The 21,734-nt window shown below is 44.5% G+C and overlaps 2 protein-coding genes across 15 annotated transcripts in view; one reads left to right on the forward strand and one right to left on the reverse strand.

Annotated features, from left to right (window-relative positions):
- CDCA7L (cell division cycle associated 7 like) overlaps positions 1-8,745 on the forward strand; it is a 28,996-nt gene extending 20,251 nt beyond the window's left edge. For all 5 annotated transcript variants that reach the window (XM_056519715.1, XM_056519714.1, XM_056519717.1 and 2 more), the window contains 2 exons: positions 5,342-5,478; positions 6,269-8,745. In XM_056519715.1, coding sequence (XP_056375690.1) covers positions 5,342-5,478; positions 6,269-6,305 — 174 coding nt within the window. In that variant the 3' untranslated portion in view covers positions 6,306-8,745. The remainder of the gene's footprint in view (positions 1-5,341; positions 5,479-6,268) is intronic.
- A 147-nt stretch (positions 8,746-8,892) lies between these two features.
- Positions 8,893-21,734, reverse strand: part of DNAH11 (dynein axonemal heavy chain 11) — a 324,054-nt gene continuing 311,212 nt past the window's right edge. For all 10 annotated transcript variants that reach the window (XM_056519699.1, XM_056519698.1, XM_056519697.1 and 7 more), the window contains 6 exons: positions 20,780-21,022; positions 20,293-20,475; positions 18,950-19,065; positions 15,673-15,785; positions 14,405-14,545; positions 8,893-10,848 (listed from right to left, as the gene is read on the reverse strand). In XM_056519699.1, coding sequence (XP_056375674.1) covers positions 10,601-10,848; positions 14,405-14,545; positions 15,673-15,785; positions 18,950-19,065; positions 20,293-20,475; positions 20,780-21,022 — 1,044 coding nt within the window. In that variant the 3' untranslated portion in view covers positions 8,893-10,600. The remainder of the gene's footprint in view (positions 10,849-14,404; positions 14,546-15,672; positions 15,786-18,949; positions 19,066-20,292; positions 20,476-20,779; positions 21,023-21,734) is intronic.

A 21,734-nucleotide genomic window follows, 5' to 3' on the forward strand; every position in this document is an offset into this window, starting at 1 on the left:
TTAAGGCTTGAAATGCCGATGTGGCCTCTAAGCGCTCTCTCACTGAACTCCCATTTCAGGGATCTCGATTGTTCGGTAAGCGCCTCGACGAGATCATCTCGGAGGCCATGTGGGGGAAAAGTTCTCTCTTACCCCAAAATCGGCACGCCGTTCGGGTCCACGGCGGGGGAACTCCTTCCTTTCGCCCTTCCCGTTTCTCAGGCCGCACGGATAGGCCCCAGGCCTCTCAGGACAAGAGGGCTCCATCCTTACAACAACAAAAATGTCTCAAATGGCTGGAGGTGCTCAACCCCAAATGCAGTTGTGCATATATACTGGGGGAGCAGATCCTGCCCTTGTAGTCCGTTGCTAAGGGCGATCCCCAGCATAAAAATGCATACAATGGAGGATGCCTGCAGTGGACTAAAAGTGCCACAATAGAATCCTACACCAGATAGACGGTGTGGATGTGTAACAATTAGAATAATACAATACAGAAATTTAGGTGCACTACTGTGGTAGATGTATACAATGACATTGGCTAATCCCTCAACACTGATGTTTAAAATTGAGACATTCGCCAGTGTATCCTTATATTAAGGACACACCAGAGCCCGCACACAAACGCCAAGGTTTCTCAGATGGCACGGGACCTAACGCTAACCTACCTGTGCGTAATAAGCAAAAACCAGGGGCCAGTGGGCAATTACAGCAGCACTAGGTCGACATGCAACCCGCTCCCAGTTGCCCTCCAGCGTGACTGAGCACACATACAATGAAAGGGGGGAGAGAGGCTACAAGCCCCACCCAAGTTGGCTGATATAGGTGCATGGCCTCACAGGTGCAACCCTAATGCTGCCTGGAAAGTGTTCAAGGCGCATTAACATTCAAGTCTCGGCCCTCCTGGAAATCGGTCCCTCGTTCTAACCGCCCCCCTCCCAAGTTGGGGACCCCCAAGCCCCCCACGGCATGAGGGTGCGCCCCCATCAGAGTCTTCTCCTCGGGTGGGAGGTCGCCTGTCATTCTTTTTGGACGTTTGGCTAGCTTATGTCCAGGATACCTGGGTTCAGGAGATAGTTTACCAGGGTTATTGCATAGAGTTCGCTTCTATACCCCGGGATCGTTTTTTCCTGTCCCGCCCTCCTCTGTCTCTAGCTCTGGCTGCAGCTTTTCAGGTGGCCCTCCGCACTCTTCTTTCCCAAGGCGTGATTGTTCCGGTCCCTCCTTATGACCGCTTCTCGTGGTTCTACTCGAACCTCTTCGTGGTCCCCAAGAAGGACGGCTCGGTTCGTCTGATCCTCAAACTCCTGAACGACACGTGCGCCTCAGGCATTTTCGGATGCAGTCTCTGAGGTCTGTTGTGGCTTCAATGGATCAAGGGGAGTTCCTCTCCTCCGTGGACATCTGGGATGCTTACTTACACATTTCTATCTTCCCGGCTCACCACCGCTTCCTCGGGTTCACTGTCCCCGAGGGTCATTTCCAATTTGTCGCCCTACCTTTTGGGATGCCGACTGCACCCTGGGTCTTTACAGAGATGTTAGTGGCAGTGGTGGCTCTTCTCCACTCTCGGGGCATCTCGGTTCTTCCCTACTTGGATGACCTGCTCATCAAGGCGACCTCCTTGGAGCAGAATCGGGCCAGCCTCAGAATCACCCTCCAGACCCTCTCCAGTTTCGGTTGGATTGTCAACCACGAGAAGTCCCATCTGTCCCAGTCCCTGGTTTTTCTGGGGCTCCACTTCGACACAGCGGCTGCTCATGTCTCCCTGCCGGAGGACAAACTCCAGGAGCTCCTGTCGGGAGTCCGCTCCCTTCGGGCATTGGGCCCATTTCCCATCCGCACCTGCATGTCCATTTTGGGGAAGATGGTAGCCGCCATGGAGGCGGTGCCCTTCGCTCAATTTCGCTGCCGTCCTCTCCAATGGGTCATCCTGTCCATGGGACAAGTCCCCCTTTTCTCTCCAACGCTGGATTCGGCTCTCTCCCCAGGTACGCCTCTCCCTCCTTTGGTGGCTCCGGTCCCCCCTTCCCCGAGGGGGTTGTTCCTTCCTGCCCCTCCGTTGGCATGTCCTGACCACGGATGCGAGCCTCCTCTGCTGGGGAGGGGTCTTCCGGGACCAGACTTGTCCAGGGTCGCTGGACGGCGTCAGAGGCCAAGCTCTCCATCAATGTTCTGGAGCTTCAGGTGAGCCTCCTGTGCCTTTTGGCACTGGATCCGCCTTCTGCGGGGCCACCCAGTCCGGGTGCAAACTGGCAACGCCGCGGCTGTGGCGTACATCAATCGCCAGGGGGGCACCCGCAGCTCGGCGGCCATGAGGGAAGTCACAAAGATTCTCAGGTGGGCAGAACTTCAGGTTCCGGCCCTCTCGGCCGTAAACATTCCCGGCATCGAAAACTGGGAGGCCAACTTCCTAAATCGCGCCACCACGGATCCAGGCGAATGGTCCCTCCATCCAGAGGTCTTCGATCAGATCTGCCGTTGGTGGGGAACGCCGGACATGGACCTGTTTGCGTCACGTCTGAACAGGAAAGTCCCTCTCTTCGTGTCCAGGTCTCGGGATCCCCTGCCACTCGCAGCGGACGCCCTGGTGGTACCCTGGACCTCTTTCGTCCTTCCCTACCTCTTCGGGTCGTCCGGAAGCTCAAGGCGGAGGAGGTCTCATCCATTCTGGTGGCTCCGGACTGGCCCCGTCGCGTGTGGTACGCAGATGTGGTCAGCCTCATGGCAGATGTTCCCTTCCGAACCGTCCCGACCTTCTCTCCCAGGGACCCCCCTGCCACCCCAATTCACTTCCACTGCGCTTGACGGCGTGGCAGTTGAGACCGCGGTTTTGAGGGCTCGGGGGGGGGGGGGGGGGGGGTTCCTCCCACGTTATCCGAACTATGCTCCGTGCCCGTAAGCCCTCGTCCGCCAGGATTTACCACCGCACCTGGCGGGTGTATTTCCGCTGGTGTGAGGCCTGTTCCCTTTCTCCCACCTCCTTCTCTCTGCCGAATCTCCTGTTCTTCTTACAGTCTGGACTGGAGACGCACCTTGCCCTCAGTTCCCTTAAGGGGCAGGTTTCGGCCCTGTTGGTTCTCTTCCAACGCCCTCTGGCGTTGGACCCCCATGTTTGCACCTTTTTGCAAGGTGTGGCCCACGAGGCCCCTACTCTTCGGTTCCCCACTGCGCCTTGGGACATTAACCTTGTTTTGGATGCCCTTCAGGGCACTCCGTTTGAACCTCTGGTTTCTCTCCGTTTCCTCTCCTGGAAAGTGGCCTTTCTGGTCGCGGTCACGTCTCTTCGCCGTGTCTCTGAACTTGCCGTCCCCCCCCCCCCCCCCCCCTTTCTGGTGCTTCACCAAGATAAGGTGGTTCTTCGGCCGGTGCCCTCTTTCCAGCCTAAGGTGGTGTCTCCCTTCCACCTGAACGAGGACATCATGTTGCCCTCCTTTTGTCCATCTCCCTCTCATCCGAGAGAGCGCCGGCTTCATAAGTTGGACTTGGTCCGGGCGGTGAGGACCTATTTGTCGGTCATCTCCTCCTTTCGGCGTAGTGACTCCCTGTTTGTGCTCCCCGATGGGAGGCGCAAGGGACTTCCAGCCTCGAAGTCCACTATCTCCCGGTGGATCAGTTCCGCCATTTCGGAGGCGTACTGCTGTAAGGGTCAGATGCCTCCCTTCCGCGTGACGGCTCACTCCACCCGAGCGGTGGGGGCCTCCTGGGCGGTCTGTCACGGGGCCTCGGCCCTGCAGGTGTGCAAGGCTGCGACTTGGTCGTCCCTGCATACCTTTACCAAGTTTTACAGGGTTCATACTTTTGTGTCCTCCGACGCAGGCCTGGGCCGCAAGGTTTTGCAGGCGGCGGTTCGAGATTCCGCCTGAGCCTTTCTTCTGTCGGGGTTGGTTTGCCCTCCCCAGGGACTGCTTTATGACGTCCCATGGTCCTGTGTCCCCCAATGAAGCGCTCGAGAAGTTGAATTTTGGACTTACAGTAAATTCTCTTTCTCGGAGCTTCTATTGGGGGACACAGCACCCACCCATTGTTTTGTTTGCGGCCAGCTGGTTTCTGCCCTTCCGGGGCGGTGGTGTTCTCCCTTTTTGGTAGTTTTTTTTTTTCCCTTTTCTGGGTGTTGTGTTCGACTGTTTTTCGCGGTTGGCTTTCCTTCTGCTTTGGGACTAAAACTGAGTTGCTCAGAGCCAGGAGGTGGGTATATCCTGCAGGGAGGAGCCAGCCTTCTTTTGTTTTTTGCCTAGCGTCAGCCTCCTAGTGGCAAGCAGCATATACCCATGGTCCTGTGTCCCCCAATAGAAGCTCCGAGAGAGAGAATTTACGGTAAGTCCAAAATTCTACTTAAAAAAAAAAAAATAAATTTGATTTTTTTTTGCATTGTTAAAAAAAAAAAAAAAAAAAAAAAAATGCAAATGAAATAGGCTTTCTTTTACTATGTACATGATGGACAACTTGTGACGAGAAAACAATGTCAGAATTATCGTGATTGGCAATACGTTACCAGAGTTATTCTCTAATAAAGACAGACATCCCCGATTTTGAAAAAAAAAAAAGGCCTGTTCTTTCAAGGGGGGGGGGGTGGGTGGGGGGGGGAGAGAAAGGTTTACTTCTATTGGTCCTTAAAGGGGTACTCCGGTGCTTAAACATCTTATCCCCTATCCAAAGGATAGGGGATAAGATTCCTGATCGCGGGAGTCCCGCCGCTGGGGACCCCCGAGATCATGCACACGGCACCCCATTTGTAATCAGTTTCCGGAGGGTGTTCGCTCCGGGACTGATTACCGGCGACCGCAGGGCCGCCCCCGTGTGACGTCACGCTCCACCCCCGTGTGACGTCAAGCTCCGCCCCCGTGTGACTTCACGCTCCGCCCCTCAATGCAGGCCGACGGGAGGGGGCTTGATAGCTATCACGCCCCCTCCCGTAGGCTTGCATTGAGGGGCGGAGGCGTGACGTCACACGGGGGCGGAGGCGTGACGTCACACGGGGGCGGAGCGTGACGTCACACGGGGGCGGCCCTGCGGTCGCCGGTAATCAGTCCCGGAGCGAACACCCTCCGGAAACTGATTACAAATGGGGTGCCGTGTGCATGATCTCGGGGGTCCCCAGCGGCGGGACTCCCGCGATCAGGCATCTTATCCCCTATCCTTTGGATAGGGGATAAGATGTTTAAGCATCGGAGTACCCCTTTAAGGGGTTAATAGGGTATTGCAATTTTTTTTTTTTTTTTTTAACAGGTGTAAATATACTGGATAAAAAGTGCCTTGAGGACCAGAGCAGAGAGATGCTTTGAAAAATACTTTTTTCTTCTTCAACTGAATTTGTATACATCTATGTTTTTGTTATTAAACCCCTCTACTTTTCTCATAGGATTGGATTTGTCCCCCTTGTCGTGGCATCTGTAACTGCAGCTATTGTCGTAAGAGAGATGGTCGCTGTGCCACTGGGATGCTTATTCACTTGGCAAAGTTTGCTGGTTATGACAATGTCAAAGAGTATCTTGAAAGGTGAGCAGTATATACAGTTTTGTATAGTGATGAGTAAAATATACCATTCCTCATGAAAAGGGGTAGCTTGGAGCGGGCAGCAGGGGTCGTGACGTCACGGCCACGCCCCTCAATGCAAGTCTATGGGAGGGGACGTGGCAGCCTCCACACCCCCTCCCATAGACTTGCATTGAGGGGCGTGGCGTGATGTCACAAGGTGCATGGCCTTGACATCATGACCCCCGCACCCAGTGTTCTAAACAAACTCCAGATGCTGTACAGAGATCGTGGGGGTCCCAGCTGCGGGACTCCCATGAATCCTTTTGAATAGGGGATAAGATGTCTAGGGCCGGAGTACCCCTTTTAACGTCTGTGTAATCCCCAGAATATATTGGGAAAAAAAAAAAAAAAAATGTGGAAACTTTTTATTATAAAGTAATTAACTTTATTTACATGAAACTGGAGACCAGTACAGTAATACTGTAACTATCCCCCTTACATACAGTGCAAAATCTTCCCTCCATCAGTTACAACAAACTGTATATCATTCATACAATTTCATTATAATATAGAATAATAAATATTTCAAAAGTATTATAAAAATATGTATTGGTATATACATTCTAGACCAGTGGTCTTCAAACTGTAGCCCTCTGCATGCTGGGATTTGTGGTTTTGCAGCATGTTGAGGGCCACAGTTTTGAGACCACTGGTCTAGACTGTAATTTGTAGTTACATTTTTACACACTGTAAAATTTAACATTTTCCCAATTTTATAGTAAATGCTGTTTTCCCCTCCCTTATTTTTCAGCTTACAGAAACGAATAGTGGACGATGATGACGACTGAATCTGCCCCTTCAAAGAAAGAGCTTAAAATTTAGTTTCTTTTATAAACTGCAATGGAATGTATTGTGCAGGCTGGCCGTACAAGAATGCATATTGTGGCTTTTGGGCTGGGTTTACAGGACTAGGCTGAATTGGTTATACAGCTGACCGCAGCTCAAAGCACTTTGATAAAAAAAAAAATGTTTTTTTTAATTCTTTTAGATTTTTTTGACATGTCAGACAATTTGTTCAGTGATGACCCAGGTGCTAAAACCTCCCCAATCGGCTGACTCTTCTCAGAGCACATCATTAAATTTACAGGTTCATAGAAAGCCTATAAGATTTTCTAAGAATTCATATGCGAGCTCTTGCATCTTAACGCCTTAAAGGGGTACTCCCGTGGAAAACTTGTATAATAAAGAGAAATCCAAAAAAGAAATGCATTTCATATTTTCTGACTATACATGTCGAACATTCTCGACTGTTTTCCAAGGTCTCACTTTGATCTCACCTGATGGTTTGCTTTATAATCCCCAAAACCAACTACTTTCAATGGTGATGATATCACTCAATTTATGTAATTTACAATTGGCTTATTTTTGCCTTTCATTACTGTTCTTAATTCAGAATAATCTTTTCCATGCCGCTTGACTTATTTATAAACCTGAGACCTCCTTTTTTACTGAGATTTGATGGTTGGACACGTGATGATGAGGCCCCCCTGTGGTCTTCTACTCAATACCTCTTATTCTTTCCCCTCAATACTCTTCCTTCTCCTTTTTTATTTATTGTCCTTATTTTTTACTGTTCTTTTCCTGTTATGATTTTTGTATAACTGTTTCCCTTTGTTATGGAAATTTTCAAAATTGTGAAAATAAACAATTATAAAAAAAAAAAAAAAAAAAAGAAATGCATTTCCTCTGATGTCGTAACCACAGTGCTCTCTGCTGACTTCTGCTGTCCATTTTAGGAACTGTCCAGAGTAGCATATGTTTGCTATAGTAATTTATTCCTGCTATGGACAGCAGAGGTAAGCAGAGAGCACTATGGTCATGACATCAGAGGAAATGCATTTCTTCTTTGGATTTCTCTTTAGTATACAGCCGCTAAAAAGTACTGGAAGGATTAATATTTTTTTTAATAGAAGTGATTTACAAATCTGTTAAACTTTCTGGCACCAGTTGATTAGAAAAAATGTTTTCCACGGGAGTACCCCTTTAAGGACCGCGCGTTTTTGTTTTTGCACTTTTGTTTTTTCCTCCTTTTTAACTTTTTAAAAAATCATAACCCTTTCAATTCTGCACCTAAAAATCCATATGATAAAACAAAAATATCCCTGGAGGTTTCAGGGCAAACTGATAGGGGGCAACCCCTTAAAGGTTGTTATATATCGGGGAAAACCCTTTACTAGAACCCCCCCCCCCTTTTTTTTTAATATAACCTTTTATTGGTATTTTAAAATTATACCCCACACAAACGTTTAAAATTACAGCGGGTTTGATATGTTACTAATTTCTTTATAACTAATATCTGTTATACACTTATGAGGGTCCAAATATACGCTTATGTAATCGTGTGCTTCTTGTCCAACACACGTCAGCTATTGGTACCCAGTCCCTATACTTTCATTATCCTCCGCTGATTTAAAACCAAGCAACTACTAGCCTCCCCGACGTTTCGCTGAACGGATCAGCTTTGTCAAGGGTAGCCTCGGTCCCGAACAGCTGTAGACTGTAGGAGGGTCCCCTACCGTCCTCCTCGCTGTCCGAATGACTGCTCAGTGCCTGTGATTCAGGCATGAGCAGTCAAGCGGCAAAAGCGTTGATCAATGCTTTCCTATGAGAAACCACTGATCAATGTAAAAGAACAGTGTGTGCAGTGTTATAGCCCCATATGGGAGCTATAACATTGCAAAAAAAAAAAATTGGATAAAGATAATTTAACCCCTTCCCTAATAAAGTTTTAGTGACCCCCCCCCCCCTTTTCCCATAAAAAAAACCTGTAAATAAACATGTGGTATTTCCGCTTTATAAAAAATATATTAATTAAACCGCACGGTCAATGGCGTACGCGCAAAATAATTACAAAGTCCGAAATAGCGTATTTTTGGTCACTTTTTATATCATGAAAAAATGAATAAACAGCGATCAATAAGTCCTATCAATGCAAAAATCTTACCGATAAAAACTTCAGATCACGGCGCAAAAAATGAGTCCTCATGCCGGCCCGTACGTGGAAAAATAAAGTTATAGGGGTGACAATTTTAAACTTATAAATATTCCTGCATGTAGATTTTTTTTTTTCCAGAAGTATGACAAAATCAAACCTACATCAGTAGGGTATCATTTTTAATCTTTTAGACCTACAGAATAAAGTGTCATTTTTACCGAAGCCCCCAAAAGTTAAAAAATGGCGATTTTTCTTCAATTTTGTCACACAAGGATTTTTTTTTTCCGTTTCACTGTAGATTTTTGGGTAAAATGAGTGATATCATTACAGAGTAGAATTGGTGGCACAAAAAATAACAAAATTGAAAGGGTTGTTTCTAAAAGGTAAGGAGGAAAACACGAAGGTGCAAAAACTGAAAAAATTGCTCAATCCTTAAGGGGTTAACTTTTTTTAATTTTTTTTTTTACACTTCTAGTCCCCTTAGCGGACTTTTAGGAGTAGTCATTAGATTCCTCATACAGATCAAAGTCCTCTAAGGGCACTAAAAGTGTTAAAAAAAACAAAAATACACATTGATCTGTGTGCTCTGCGCTCGATTGATAAAGCCTGGTCCTGCCAGGCTATATCATTCACAGCACAGCAGCCGGCATAGGATGTGATGTAAGCCCTCCAGCTACCTCAGCAGTGGATCACACACCGAGATCGTGCTGCGGGGGAGCGATCCACCCCACTGGACCACCAGGGATGAATGTTCCTTTAGATGCCGCTGTCAACTGCTACAGGAATCATCTGGGGGGCGGCCGGTATGTCGCAGGCTTGAGTTGGGAGCTCATGCCGTACAACGGTTGCCTTCTCAGGACGAGCAGGCTCGTCCTTAGACAGCAACTGGTTAAAGACGGGCCGATTAGAAACAAAGGGGTGCAGCATTCAGTTTAGGGCTATTTCACATTGCTGTCGGACACAGCTATATGAAGCTCCGACAGCAATTCCGTCGTAATAACGGGACTTAAGAGGAGAAAAAAAATAGTGCATGCACTTTTTTTTTTTCTCCGCTAAACTGATTTTCAATGGACCGTATTCAAATCAATGGGATCTGTAGTGACCCGGTTTGGGGCCATTCGGTGCAAAAAAGCTGAACGGGCACAGACTAGAACAGAGCACAACGGCTATATAAACCTAGCCTAAATTTAGCAATTGGAGGAGGTCTCGGCAACCAAACCAGCACCAATCAAAACTTTAAGGTCATGTCATAAGTCACAATTAAACTTCTTTCAGTTGCATTTAATTGAAAAACTGCACCGACTTGCATGTCAGCAGCACCGTTTCAGCTGTAGCGTGTGAACCCAGCCTTAGTCATGGGTTAATTAGGCTCTGACTAAACATAAGTTGAATAGAAGTTTTATTTAGCACCTTATACACCAGCAAAATATCAAATGTTCTTTCAGAGTGTTCCCGATGCCTTACTGATACTGCAGTTAGATGTTCTATTCAATTTTAAAGAGCTGTTCTAATCTTCCGTTATGAAAACCCTTAAAAACGGCTGTTACAAAATCCCATTAAAGTCTATGGGACTCTTACAATATTCGTTTTAACCAGTCATAGCCAGTTATTAATAACGGGCGTTATTTCGTGACGGGATTTTGTCTACGGATAAAGTAAAAATCCCATAGACTCTAATGAGATTTTGTAACTGCCGTTTTTAAGGGTTTTCATAATGGAGCATTTAGTAGTGTGAAAGCAGCCTTAGATATAATTATTTGTGTTGCCATGTCTTCCACATGATGAAAGTTAAATAATGGCACAAAGTTTTTGGGAGTGCTAGCTATATTTTTATGTCTAGGCTGGTATCTCTTACTTTTAGGGATTTGAAGGACCTAGTTTAATACTATAGCTGTTATGACAGGTCTGTTCTTGTCCTGTACTAGGTGATACTATAACTGTGACATTCTAACTGAATTAGAGGTTTTTGTTTTTTCAACTTCTGACACTTTTTTGTATTTCCTTTTTTATCCAAATGGATGACGTTCTACTGTATAACGTTGAATATTTTTACTGTAAATGCCTTTATTAGAGTTGTCTATATTCATATAGTTTTATATGTAGTGGAACTGGATGACAATTGTTGTTCTGAACAGAAATTATATTTCCCTAAACTGCCAACAACAAGGCCACACCTGCCAGGACCCATTTTGCGGGCTTCTCCCTGGTTTTAAGATTAAATGTCCAAACATAAGTGGGTCCTCTGATTTTTGTTTTATACAGAGGACACTCATACATGTTCTTAAGATCTTGCTTGTCGATTGGAATCGCTTTCACATAGATGACCGGCATCGGAGGAGTCAGCTCTTTTAGACGTGCTTCAGAAATGACTCCCGTCTGCATGTCCCAGCGTGCACCTACACAGAAACAAATGCTGTAAAATGGGCTGTAGATAGACATTTCAAATAAGTTTCAGCTTCCAAAATTTTATCCTCTATATATTACGATGGCAACTTTTTACTTCTATAGAGCCTTTTATTTTTAACAAAAAAAAAAAAACATTTTTGTACGTTCAGGATATGTGGCTTAAAGGGGTACTCTGGCACTAAGACATCTTATCCTCTATCCAAAGAATAGGGGATAAGATGCCTGATCGCGGGGGTCCCATAATCTTGCACACAGCACCCCGTTATCAATCCCCGGAGCCCCCTCCCATAGGCTTGCATTGAAGGGGCGGAGCATGATGTCACAGGGGGGGGGGGGAATGGGGGGCGTGACGTCACAATGCTCCGGCCCCCGTGATCGTCAGTAATCAGACCCTGAGCGAACATGCTCAGGGGACTGATTATAACTGTGTGCTGCGTGCAAGATCACGGGGGTCCCCAGCGATCAGGCAACTTATCCCCTATCCTTTGGATTGGGGATAAGATGTCTTAGTGCCGGAGTACCCCTTTAAAGGGGTTGTCTCACAGATGTTCTCTTCTGCTAGTTTAGTTATGATACTTGCAATATATATGGAATTTATATCTTTGGTTCAGAATTTTAATGAACGAGTTAGTCTTTTAACCTTCAGGTGAAACAGGGTGTACATGTACGCTTTGGTCGCGTTTAGGGTGTATAAGCGTGCTTAGAAGCGGAGGGTGCTTTTATACCTGTTAAGTCATATGTAAATCCCTCACACACTGCCTAGGATGTGAGAGATTTACACTTTTCCCACCCAGTTGTTCACATGGTTTTAATTTGTTTAAGTCTCTATTTTTGTACATTTTTCAATAAAGTTTTGTGATTTTTGATTCACATTGTATTTGAGTGTACTGGAGCTTTTTTTCTAGACACTCTATTCAATAGAAATATCCACTCACCCATCCACTCACTTATGAATACAGGTTAAACTCGAAAAATTTGAATATTGTGCAAAAGTCCATTTATTTCAGTAATGCAACTCAACTGCGGAAGGAAGCATGAAGTGCTCCAAAATCTCCTGGTAGACAGACAGCGTTAACCCTGGACTTAAAGGGGTACTCCGGCCCTGAGACACCTTATCCCCTATCCAAAGGATAGGGGGTAAGATGTCTCACCGCGGGGGTCCTGCCGCTGGGGACCCCTGCAATCTTGTACTCGCCACCCTCCTGTTGCCAGCTCGCTAACAGCCGGGTGGCGACCACGGGGCCGGAGTATCGTGACGTCACCCCCGCTATGCAAGTCTATGGGAGGGGGCGTGACTGAGTATCGTGACTGCACGACGTCACCCCCGCTATGCAGATTTTTTTTTTTTATCTCTACCATTTTTGTATTGATCTGACTTTTTGACCGATTTTTATTTTTTCATGATATAAAAAGTGACCAAAAATACGCAATTTTGGACTTTGGAATCTCTTTGCGCGTACATCATTGACCTTGCAGCTTAATTATATATTTTTATAGTTCAGACATTTCTGCACGTGGCGATACCACATATGTTTTTTTATTTACATTTTATTTATTTATTTATTTTTAATATTTTTACCGACTGAGCTGCCGGGAAGCTTTTACTTTAATTTTGGACGCGGCGATCAACTTTGAAGGCCACGTCGAAAGGGTTGATCTGTGCCGCATGCTATTAGCCCAGGGTCTCTGCTTTCATTAGCCACCAGGACCGACCCGGTATGACGCGTGGTCACTGTGTGACCCCGCGTTATATACCGGGCGCAGGGCGTACAGGTACGCCCTGCGTCATTAAGAGGTTAAAGGGGTACTCCAGTGGAAAGCAATTTTTTTTAATTAACTGGTGCCAGAAAGTTAAACAGATTTGTAAAATATTCCTATTTAAAAATCGTAATCCTTTCATTACTTATAAGATGCTGTATGCTCCACAATTCATTTTGCATTTCTTTTCTGTCTGACCACAGTGCTCTCTGCTGACACCTCTGTCCATATCAGAAACTGTACAGAGCAGGATAGATATGCTATGGGGATTTACTCATACTCTGGACAGTTCCTGATATGGGCAGATGTGTCAGCAGAGAGCACCGTGGTCAGACAGTATAGAAATTCAAAAAGAAAAGAACTTCCTCTGGAGCATACAGCAGCTGATAAGCACTGGAAGGATTAAGATTTGTAAATAAAAGTAATTTGCAAATCTGTTTAATAGTTTTAAAGGGCTATTCTGGTGGAAAACAATTTTTTTTTTACAATTAACTGGTGCCAGGAAGTTAAACGGTGAGGAGGAAAACTCAAAAAATCGAAAATTGCTGTGTTGTCTAAGGGTAAAAAAAATTAAAATAAACCTAATTCCAAACAGATATGGCAAAAGTTTTAATTGGCCAGGGTTTCAGTGTGGAGACTCCCAGACTATCACTTGATATAGCTAGGGGAAGCGTGTGGCTGTGTGCCACTAAATCAGACTCCTGTTTCTGCAATGAGCTGGATGGAGCTGTGAGCTAGGCCATGATATGTACAGCCATAGGCTTCTCCTGGCTAGATCTAGCGATTGCTGGGGGTCTCGGCTAGGGCTGGGCGGTATACCGGTTCATACCGAAATTTTTGTCCTGCACCATACGAATTTTAACCCATACCGCAATACCGGTTTGGCCCCTCCCCCTCGGGAATGAATGAATTATCAGCCCAGCACTGCGCTGTCCCCACATCGGGGAACTAATCATATCGCTGTTCTGCCCCCCCCCCCCCCCGCAAGCGCTGCCCTCCTTATCCTCCGGTTTGTTGCGGGCCGCCGGCGCTGACACTCTATACTGTACGCTGTATCCCTATGCCCAGGCTGCAAAAGATAAACAAAACAAACTTTAACTCACTTCCCATTGGTCCGGTACCGGCCTCACCTGCTTCCTGGGGATAGGAATGTTGGATAGCCGTCCGCCTATCACCGGCCGAGGCGGAACATCACTGCGGCCAGTGATAGGCTGACGGCTCTCCGACGTTACCGTCCCCAGGAAGAGCGTAAGGCAGACGTAGGAAGGTGCGTTAAAGTTTATTTTGTTTACCTTTTGAAGCCCGGGCATAGGGATACAGCGTACAGTATAGAATGTCCGCGCCGATGGCCCGCAACAAACAGGAGGACGAGTAAGGTAGCGCTTGCAGGTGATATGTGAGTATTTACCCCAATGGGGACAGCACAGCGCTGATAATACATTTTTTGGGGGGGGGATACGGTTATATACCGTAGAACCGCCATAAGTTACAAAAATACCATGATACACATATTTGGTCATACTGCCCAGCCCTAGTCTCAGCACCAGAGACCCTGACCATTCAAAACTTTTGCCATGTCTGCGTTTTTTTACCTAATGTGTCAGTGGACATCACTGCAGCCAGCGATTCGCTTAGCTGAAGTATAACACATTGGGCCCAGGTGATTGTCACACTGCAGCTCAGGAAGACTTTTTATTTTGATTTTTTTTTTTTTATATCACACACAATGGCCAGAGTTACAAAAAACAAACCATCCCCCCGAAGTTCTCCTTTAAGTTTGCCAATTACCTTCCATGAAGAGTCCATGAATGTAAGCTCCTTCTCGTGGGGGGTGTCCAAAGTCATCTTTTGTTTTCTTAGTAACATCCACCGTCAGGCACATTCTGTCTAGAGGCCATTCATTCTTACGGGCCATGCTCTGCATAATTGCTGATAAGAGAATAAAAATTTAATATAAACTTTTTTTTTTTTTTTTTTTAAATTGTCTTCTATAAGGACAGTTTTCCCTGCTTTCCAGTTTAAAGGGGTATTCCGCCTCTGGACATCTTATCCCCTATCTGTGCAGCACCCGGCATTCACTTGGAACATTTGGCGACGGCATAGGGGATGGAGGCGTTATGGCCACGCCCCTCGTGACGTTACACCACACCCCCTTAATGTAAGTGTATGGGAGAGGGCGTGGTAGCGGCCTTGTCCCCTCCCACAGACTTGCATTTAGGGGGTGTGGCCGTGACGTCTTAACGCCCACTCCAAGTGTTTGGAACTTTAGAAGGACTGTATAACCCAATATTTTTTTGAGAAATGTATCCGATTAGAGCCAGTTATGGAATCATGTACCTTTGATTTCTTTTTGCTAGCACATTATTTTTACTGTATTTCATTATTTGGAGCAGCCATCTTGTTTGAGGTGTTTTAATCATTAGTGTTGGGCATGAATATTTGCATTTCGAATTTTTATCGCAAATATTGCGAATATATCCGCTATATATTCTAAATTCCGAATATTCGCTTTTTTTCCGCATATTCCTTCTTTTCACTTGTGGGTCAATTAGAATGATGCAAATATACTTGTCAGAGGTTATCAACAACATCCCTAGCAACCAATAGTAAAGTTGCCCACCCCCTCACTATTTTCTTCCTTGAATATGTGAATGTAACGAATACGCGAAATTCGTCTATATATTCATGAAATATTGCAAATTCGAATATAGCCAATGCCGCTCATCACTATTTATCATCGTATAGAGAGATGCTTTACAGCAACTACATGGACATGTGGTTTGCCGCTTGCTCTAATATAGGAGAGTGCTAGGCATGCTGTCTGCCACAACAAAGAAGCTTTTCTTTAATACATTAAGAAAAATAAGGCATGCTACATACATTTTTTAAGAAAACATTAGGCCCAGTGTATGCAATGTTTATTTTTGGTGTATACAGTGAACACAGTATAACTCTTCTTTCAGTCACTTCTTATGTAGTCATTTACCAAAAGAAACTGAGTGATAATGTAGAAAAACTTGAATCAGTTCATGGAAAAATTTGAATTTTGTAGTTACCTGTCAAAAACGACTGTGGATTGAAAAATCCAGAGAGCCAGACTACAGCTGGTAATACCAGATCTTGTGTCCACATATCCAGTTCACGGCATCTCAATAAAATGTCATTGATCCTGAGAAATGAATGGACATAAGTAAAATGCATTCAGTTTTTGGAATAGTTACATTTCCTATATCAAGACAACAATTAAACAAGCAAATTCATAGACAAATTGGTGTTAAATGTTGAGGGTAGCACCTGGTATATTATCAAAGTACATGTCGATGCACTGTATAGTAAACATTCTGTTACTATTACAGCTCTGTATCATGGTCAGAGTTGCAGACATAGTCAGGTAGCTAATAGGGAGATAAAACAAATAATGCCTGGAGTGCAGGAGGTGCCCATAAGCACTATGCACAGTGTATCCTTATGAGCACCTCTCCTGCTCTTTCAATCCACCTTGTTGCTCTTCATTAATTTGTACAATACTACTCCCTATAAAAGCAATTTCTTGCCTATGGAAGGGCCAGATTGGCCCAAAACGTTGCTTATTGAATACGTTTACATACTGCACAGTGTTTTTCCTTTTTTTCACCCGAATTAGAGATAGGCGAATCAAAGCTGACAAAGTCGATTTAGTCCAGATTTTCATGAAAAATTTGATTCTGAATGAATCCAAATTCCCTTGCACCTCGTGGTAACGAATCGCTTCATTCACTACATTTTGTGCGGGCCGGGGGGCTAAAATGGTGGCTACACATGTGAGGACATGGAGCAAGGAAGTCTCGGAAGGCAGGTAGGCGGGATCACCATGAATCACATGGCGGCATGCAGCCTATCAGCAGCCAGCCCTGTGATGTCACAGCCCTATATATTCGGCAGCCATTGCCAATGATGGGCACTTCCCGTTTTGCTGAGAGTGCAGAGACTGTGTGTGCGCACTAATCACAGTTACTGACAATACAGATCTTTACAGCGGCGAATCCATTCACCTCAAGCCCGCATTCGTTCTAGCTAGAGAGAGAGCAGACACTGTGTGGTCACTAATCAGCGTTACTGACAATACAGATCAGCACAGGGGAAATCCATTGACCTCAAGCCCGCATCACTGCATAGTCTGCCAATTGAGATCATCACAGGAACCACTCCCCATTGACTGCAAGCAACCATTGTGACGCCTTATGGTCTCCCGACCCTGCTGCCACATCCAGACCCTGATGAGGATTGGAGAGAGAAAAAGAGTGACAGGGGGCGCTCCCTTGTACAGTATATCGACTTGGTGTGATCCCTCCACCGCAACTAAGTGATATACTCACCTATAAGGTAATGACATTTTGATTCCACAGTTGTTGCGGGTCTCGGTGATCGAGGTTCACTGGGTTGGATAAAATTAGAGCTGCTGAACTCAGACCAATTCTGGGTTCCCAATGTGGGCCCAGCTTGGAAATGTGAGTAAGTTGGAAAAGGCGGTCTTGGAGGCGCTGTTCAGAGGTGCCGATACCGCTACACAGGCAGGATACCTACCAGCACACTTTTAAAAGGCACCTACTCCCAAAAAGTGTACTGCCAAATTGGACCTGAGGAAGGTACTCTTGAGTAGTGTTGCTCGCAAATATTCGCAGTACGAATTTAATTCGCGAATATAGCACTATAAATTCGTAATTACGAATATTCGTTTTTTTTTTTCACAGTACACATCACAGTGATCATCCCTCTCTGCTTCCAGCTTATGTGGTGTAAAGAAGGCTGTAATACTACTGTGTGAAACTGGCGAGCGAATTTTCGCACATGCGAAAATTTGCATATGTGAAATTTTGCATATGTTAATTTTCGCATATGCAAATTTTCGCGTATTGTGCTTTTTTATGTGCTAATTTTTACATATGCAAATTTTTCGCATACGCGAAAATAAAACGCGAATATTACGAATATGCAAATTTAGCGAATATGTGACAAATATTCGTGCATATATTCGTGAAATATCGCGAATTCGAATATGGCCTATGCTGCTCAACACTACTCTTGAGTGCCGAAAGGCGTTGTCCATATTACTCCATAAAATATTTATTGTCCTGTGTCGGCCTGCGTCCTCTTTATTGTGAACAACCCTGAGCAGTGCCTCCAAGACTGCCTTTTCCAATTTATTCTCACATCCAGACCCTGTCATTGTGCCGCTCTGCGGCTGTGATTCTAATAGCGACGCCTGTAATCTGCATGTCACACTGAATAACAGATATTATTTCACTACCTAAGCGTGTTACGGCAAGGCAAAGTGTTCTACACCCCTATTTAGACTCTGTAGCCCAGAAATAGCCTTTTTTAATAGTGATTCAACGCCAATATATTCAGATTGAACCAAATTTTTTCGGGAAATTCGGCGAACCGACCGAATCTAACTTTAGAAAAATTTGCCCATCTTTAACCCGAATAATAAAAATTAAAGAGCAAAAAAAAAAAAAAAAAAAAAACCTCACGTGTTTTGTAGGCAAAAGAAGAAAACTCATACAGGAAATACCAGTTCACAAAAAGCTAGCCACAATGTTATGTTATTCTCACAACCTAGCGATTTAGCCCCAAGACAAGCGCAGATCCTTTCTAAGCATGTCCATTACTGTCTGCCAGGTACATACTAAAATCACCTTATGGTGGATAACCCCTTATATGACTTCTTCCTTACATTATTGTGTTCAAGCTAACCCCAGTGGACTGGCATCCTTCCTGGATCTATTACCGAGCAGTGAAATAGTGCTGCCTTACATCCCTCTATGGCTTCTGTGAACTACAGGTTTACATGACCAGCTATCAAATGCCTCCTGGCACTTTACAGATCCCTGCCTATACCACTTTTTTCAGAGCAGGAGTGCAGTGATATAGCAGGGAGTCTATACAATGATTAGTCTCACACATGTCTCTTCTGTGTACAGATTCTCTAATATGTCCTATCAGATGCAGCTTCATACTGCTTTTCCTGCCTCCTGCTTGGTAAGAGATGACAGGGTGTAGCAACAGGCTACAGCTGCATATTCTGGTACCTTCAGTTTTTCCAATGTGTCTTATTGGTATAACAGCAAACGCTGCAGATTGCAACCTGCAACTAACAGATTGGAAACATAGTAAAATGATTATATAACAAAACTCCAGAAATTAAAATGGATTAATACCTGTTTGATATAAATTATGTCTATTTTTATCATCTTGTATGTATCAACTTTTTATATCATAATAGGCAATAATTACTGTAAATTCTAAAACAGAAATAAACTTGCAATATTATCAATACAAAAGAATATTTACCAATGCCCTAATCCAAATGTTGAGGGGTATGCCAACTTTGTCCATGATTCAGGAACACTGTCATAGTACAATGCAAGTTGTAATGCTTCCATGTCCAAGGAAATGGTCAGCTCTCCCTATAGTGATGAGAAGAAACATGTCACTGCTATGTGACCTCATGTTATAAAACATGTGACCTCATGTTATAAAACAGGTTTACATTAAGGGAATCTGTCATCAGTATCACCTGCTCTAACCTGTTTGTACAGGCTTGTAGTGCGGGTGACACTGATGGAAATGGTCTGTACCTTTCTCTGCTCCTTGGCTCCGTTGGTCCATAATACTATTTTTTGGTCTATGCTAATAAGCCTGCTTGGTGCACTAGGAGCATTTCCAAGCCCCTAATGCACCCAGGCATCCAGCCCACATCCTCCTCCATCAGGTTTGCCTTATGAATATTCATATTCCTCTTTTTGCCTCATTTTGGTACGTTCTGAGTATACTGGAAAGTGGCACGCAGTGCTACTTCACACCCGGGGCCATCTTAATGTGTAAGCAATGTCCACATTGCGAAGTAATTGTCGAAAGGAGGCAGGAGGGATATTAATATTCAGGGGGGGGGGGCAGATGGAGGAGGATGTGGGATGGACATCAGGGTGCACTTGATAACGCCCCGTGCACTAAGCAGGCTCATTAGCATATACTAAAAAACAGGGATTACTAAGCCACAAAGCAGAGAAAGATAAAGACTATTTTCATCAGTGTCATCCGCACTACAAGCCTGTACCAACAAGTTAATGCGGGTGATACTTGCCACGTCTGGACAGGGAAGACATGCACACTATTCTTGCCCACTCCCCTATCCCTGCCTACTTACGTACCCGCCCTAGGCAACGGGTCCGTAACCACGGTGACAGTCCCTCCATAGACAAGTACACTAATATAGACACAGGTCAAGGTACAGAAGGGAGCAGACAGACTAACAGAAGCAAAACTAACACACTCACAAACACAATAAGTCAAAGTCCACTATCCGCATCAAAAACCAGGAGTTGTCAAAGTACAAAATTGCTAATACCAGAAAAGAGTCAGAGAGCGGAGCCAAAGAGTCAAAATGCCAGATATAACAGATACAGTAGAAAGCTAGCTAGGAGTAAAAACTGAGCTCTTTAGCAGGCAAAGACTGGGAGTAGACTGCCAGCTTATATAGAGCCAAAGCAGGTGCTCCAATCAAGGTCAGCTGACCAGTCCAGACAGCCGGATGTAACCCAAAAACAAAAAACAACAAAGAACCTGTCAGACCCTTTTAACCCTATAGGTTCTGACAATACTGATAACAGATTGCTTTTAAAAACTATACCTACCTTTAACCCTAGGTCCAATTCTTTAAGAGACCTCCGGATCTCTCTCATTAAGATGTTCATTCTTTCACATTCTTGGAAACAGACGAGGATATATGGACTTCTCTCTGTTGTTTTCAGCATGATCTCCTGTAAATTATATTCTTCTGGGAGCTTCTCTAATATCTCATCAATTATGTTCTTAACCTATTATGAAGAAAGCTCAAGTTGACTGGTCACTCCTTCATGAGGTCTTAAAGAAAACTTAGCACACTTTCATCCTCCCTAAAACAAAAGTCATCGGGGTGGTCCCTGATGGCTTTTTCCAGCCTTGTTTGATAGATCTTTCTCTATACCCAAACAGAGAACATAAAGTGATGACATGTTCTCTTGTAGGGACTTTACCCCACCCCACGACTTACTTCTCACAATCCTGTCTTTATCTAGGAACTTGCAGCAAGTCCTGCAGAAGAGCATTAGAAAACACCAGTTGTGTATGCTGACCTCTTACCTTCTCTTCTGTGGACATTCCTGATCCTTCACCAATCAGGGTATCTTTAGGCTGCATTTCTAATATGGTTTTGAACAGATTATCAGAAGTCATAGTTAGAAATTCAATCTCGGCATTTGGGTGCAGTCCATACAAAACAGGATTTTCTGCAGGCAGCATTTCATCTACATAGGCATGGTATCCAATGTAATCCAGATTTGGAGGGGCCAGAAACCCAGGAGCTAATGACAACTCACCGTCAAGCTAAATATGAAAAGGTATAAAAGAGTAAAAGAAAGCTTATTTAAAAACAGAAAATGTCAACATATTTATGATATTCACTAAACCAATGTACACTTCTTTGTCTTGATGTATTACTACTACTTAGTGACTTTCATCTCCTGCAAATTATTATATATTTTTTTTGCATTATACCCAACTACTGTGCTTATTAGGTTAAAGCACATACATTTTATATAAGCGCTGTTGGTAATATAGGTAGATCAAAAGAAAGATAAGCAAATGTTACAGTAGTAAAGGAATGGAAGTGGAAGTCCAGCACGGATGTTTCTTAAGAAGCAAAATCCTTTATTATTCCAGATAAAATTCATACTTCCAATAGGCTAACATTCCTGATGTGTTTCCATCAAAGTATGACCTTAGTCATAGGCAGCTTGATTTTTGATGCTATGACTAAGGTTATACTGTGACTGAAACATGTCAAAAAAGGTAGCTTATTGGATGTATGTATTTTATCTGGAATAATGAAGGATTATGCTTCTTAAACATCCATGCTGGACTTCCACTTCTGTATTTCTATGAAATTGCCACTTGAACTGCAACGCTGGTCCGTGCACAGGAGTCTACTATACAAAGGAATGGCACTGAGTGTAATGGTACAGAGTACTGTACTGGGGTAAAGTGTTGCATGAATGCAGCATAACCAAGATGCTGACATTTTCATCTGTAAAGCACA

Source organism: Hyla sarda, chromosome 5, assembly GCF_029499605.1.
Source record: "Hyla sarda isolate aHylSar1 chromosome 5, aHylSar1.hap1, whole genome shotgun sequence".
Classification (NCBI taxonomy): Eukaryota; Metazoa; Chordata; class Amphibia; order Anura; family Hylidae; genus Hyla; species Hyla sarda.